The sequence below is a fragment of the Mauremys mutica genome, chromosome 4, assembly GCF_020497125.1.
Source record: "Mauremys mutica isolate MM-2020 ecotype Southern chromosome 4, ASM2049712v1, whole genome shotgun sequence".
Classification (NCBI taxonomy): Eukaryota; Metazoa; Chordata; order Testudines; family Geoemydidae; genus Mauremys; species Mauremys mutica.
This window is the reverse complement of record NC_059075.1, coordinates 159,329,918-159,332,311: the sequence shown is the minus strand read 5'-3', so window position 1 is coordinate 159,332,311 and position 2,394 is coordinate 159,329,918. Positions and strand designations below refer to the sequence as shown.

General features: G+C 70.4%; 1 protein-coding gene across 1 annotated transcript; it reads left to right on the top strand.

Moving 5' to 3' along the window:
• The first annotated feature begins 342 nt into the window (after window positions 1-342).
• On the top strand, window positions 343-2,048 carry LOC123368147 (elongin-B). Its single transcript, XM_045012700.1, has 4 exons — window positions 343-463; window positions 979-1,113; window positions 1,579-1,687; window positions 1,765-2,048. Exons 1-4 carry the CDS (start codon window positions 461-463, stop codon window positions 1,875-1,877), a joined length of 360 nt encoding a protein of 119 aa, XP_044868635.1. The 5' UTR covers window positions 343-460; the 3' UTR covers window positions 1,878-2,048.
• The last annotated feature ends 346 nt before the right edge of the window (window positions 2,049-2,394 follow it).

Below are 2,394 nucleotides of genomic sequence, written 5' to 3'. Positions count from 1 at the left end.
CTGGGGCATAGAACCCAGGCGTCCGGGCTCACCCCACTCAATTGACCTTCCCAACATGGCGGCAGGGCAGGGTCCGCAAAAGGTCATTGGACCTTCTCAAAATGTCTGCGGGCAAGTGTTTCCCCTCCCTTCCCTGAACGTTGACCTTTCCAAGATGGCGAATTGGCACGCGACCTTCTCAACATGTCGCCCCTCCCCGCTATGGCGGCCGGACGCTGAACTGACCATCCCAACATGGCCGCTCGCGTCCGCCTTTTGACGAATTGACCTTCCAAGCATGGCGGCCCGCTGGGCCGTTCCACCCTCCCCATTGGTCCTGCCGCTCCGCTGACCCGGCCTCTCCCAAGATGGCGGCCAGCGCGGGGTCGCGCGCCGTGCGTCGCGGGTCGCGCGGTGCAGGCTGGGACGGTGGCGGAGCCGGGGGCTGCGGCTGCGTCTGGGCGAGCGGGGAGCGGCCGGGATGGTGAGCGAGCGAGAGAGACCGACCCCCCCTCCCCCCCCGGGACCGCCCCTCCCCCACTGCCGGGGCCCCGCCCGGGAGCCGCCCCCGCGCTGAGCCGGGGGGGGAAACTGAGGCACGCCCCGGGGGGGGGCGCGCGGGGCCCGGCGCTGAGCCGGGGGGGAAACTGAGGCTCGCCCCGGGGGGGGCACGCGGGGCCTGGCACTGAGCCGGGGGGGAAACTGAGGCTCGCCCCGGGGGGGGGCAGGGCGGGCCCGGCGCTGGGCCCGGGGGGGAAACTGAGGCAGGCCCCGGGGGGGGGCAGGCGGGGCCTGGCGCTGGGCCGGGGGGGAAACTGAGGCTCGCCCCGGGGGGGGCACGCGGGGCCTGGCACTGAGCCGGGGGGGAAACTGAGGCTCGCCCCGGGGGGGGGCAGGTGGGGCCCGGCGCTGAGCCGGGGGGGGAAACTGAGGCACGCCCCGGGGGGGGGCACGCAGGGCCCGGCGCTGAGCCGCGTGTCCGCCTGCCCCCCCCCCCAGGACGTGTTCCTGATGATCCGGCGCCACAAGACAACCATCTTCACCGACGCCAAGGAGTCCAGCACCGTGTACGAGCTGAAGCGCATCGTGGAGGGCATCCTCAAGCGGCCCCCCGAGGAGCAGCGGCTCTACAAGGTGCGGGGCGGGGCGGGGGGGCTGGGCAGGGGGCGCCATGGGGCAGGGGACTGGTGGGGGGCGGGGCAGGGGACTGGTGGGGGGCTGGGCAGGGGGCGCCATGGGGCGGGGGACTGGTGGGGGGCTGGGCAGGGGGCGCCATGGGGCGGGGGACTGGTGGAGGCTGGGCACGGGGCGCGTATGGGCCTGGGGGCTGGGCAGGGGGCGCCATGGGGCAGGGGGCTGGGTAGGGGACTGGTTGGGGCTGGGCAGGAAGCTGGGCAGGGGAGGCTGTGGGCCAGGGGCTGGGCAGGGGTCATGTGCTGCGGGGAACAGGCAGGGGGCTCAGCAGGGGGCGCTCTCCCCTTGGCCGTCAGTCCCTGTGCCGCGTTATGTGCGGCGGTTCCCCAGCTGCTCCGCCCCAGAGGCAGCTGCATCTTTGCGGCTCATGCGGCGCCGCTCCGCTCTCCCTTCTCTCCGTCCCAGGATGACCAGCTGCTAGACGACAGCAAGACCCTGGGAGACTGCGGCTTCACCAGCCAGACGGCGCGGCCCCAGGCCCCGGCCACAGTGGGCCTGGCTTTCCGAGCCGGGGGTGAGTGCTTGGGGGGAAGAGGCCGTGGGGATCCTGGGAGGCTGATCCTGCCTCTCTGACCGTCTCTCCTCCTCCAGATGACTCCTTCGAGGCTCTCCGCATCGACTCCTTCTCCAGCCCCCCGGAGCTCCCCGACGTCATGAAACCCCAAGACTCCAGCAGCAGCGCGAACGAACAGGCCGTGCAGTGAGATCGGGGGGAGGGCACAGAGACCCACCCAACCCCCACAGGATGTCTCCCTCGGCCCCCCAACACACAGCCCTCGCCTCCCCGCCTGGGATCAAACCCCCTCCACCAGCCCCCCCGAAATCCACCTTCTCTTCAGTTTGGAGACAATAAAGGTTTGGCTGGTTTTGTGTTACCTGGGTCTGGGGTCTGACACCAAGGCAGGGGGGTTCTCTGGGGATCCCCCATAATCCTCTGGGGCTCCCCAAACCTTTGTCATATTGGGAGGTCCTGGGGCTGCCTCCCTTGAACCTGAAAAACCAGCAAAGGTGTCCCACCTCTCTGACCGTACCAGCCCCCCATCTCTTCCACCCAGTACCCCACAGCACCCCCTCTGATCGTGCTGTCTCCCCCAGTTCCTCTTTATTACCAGCAGGTCACCCCCCTTCTCATTGCCAACATTGGGGTGCCCCAGGGCTCTCATATAACAGAGGGGCCCCCGTTCCCATCTCTGATATTGGGGTGCCCCAGGGCTCCCCTGT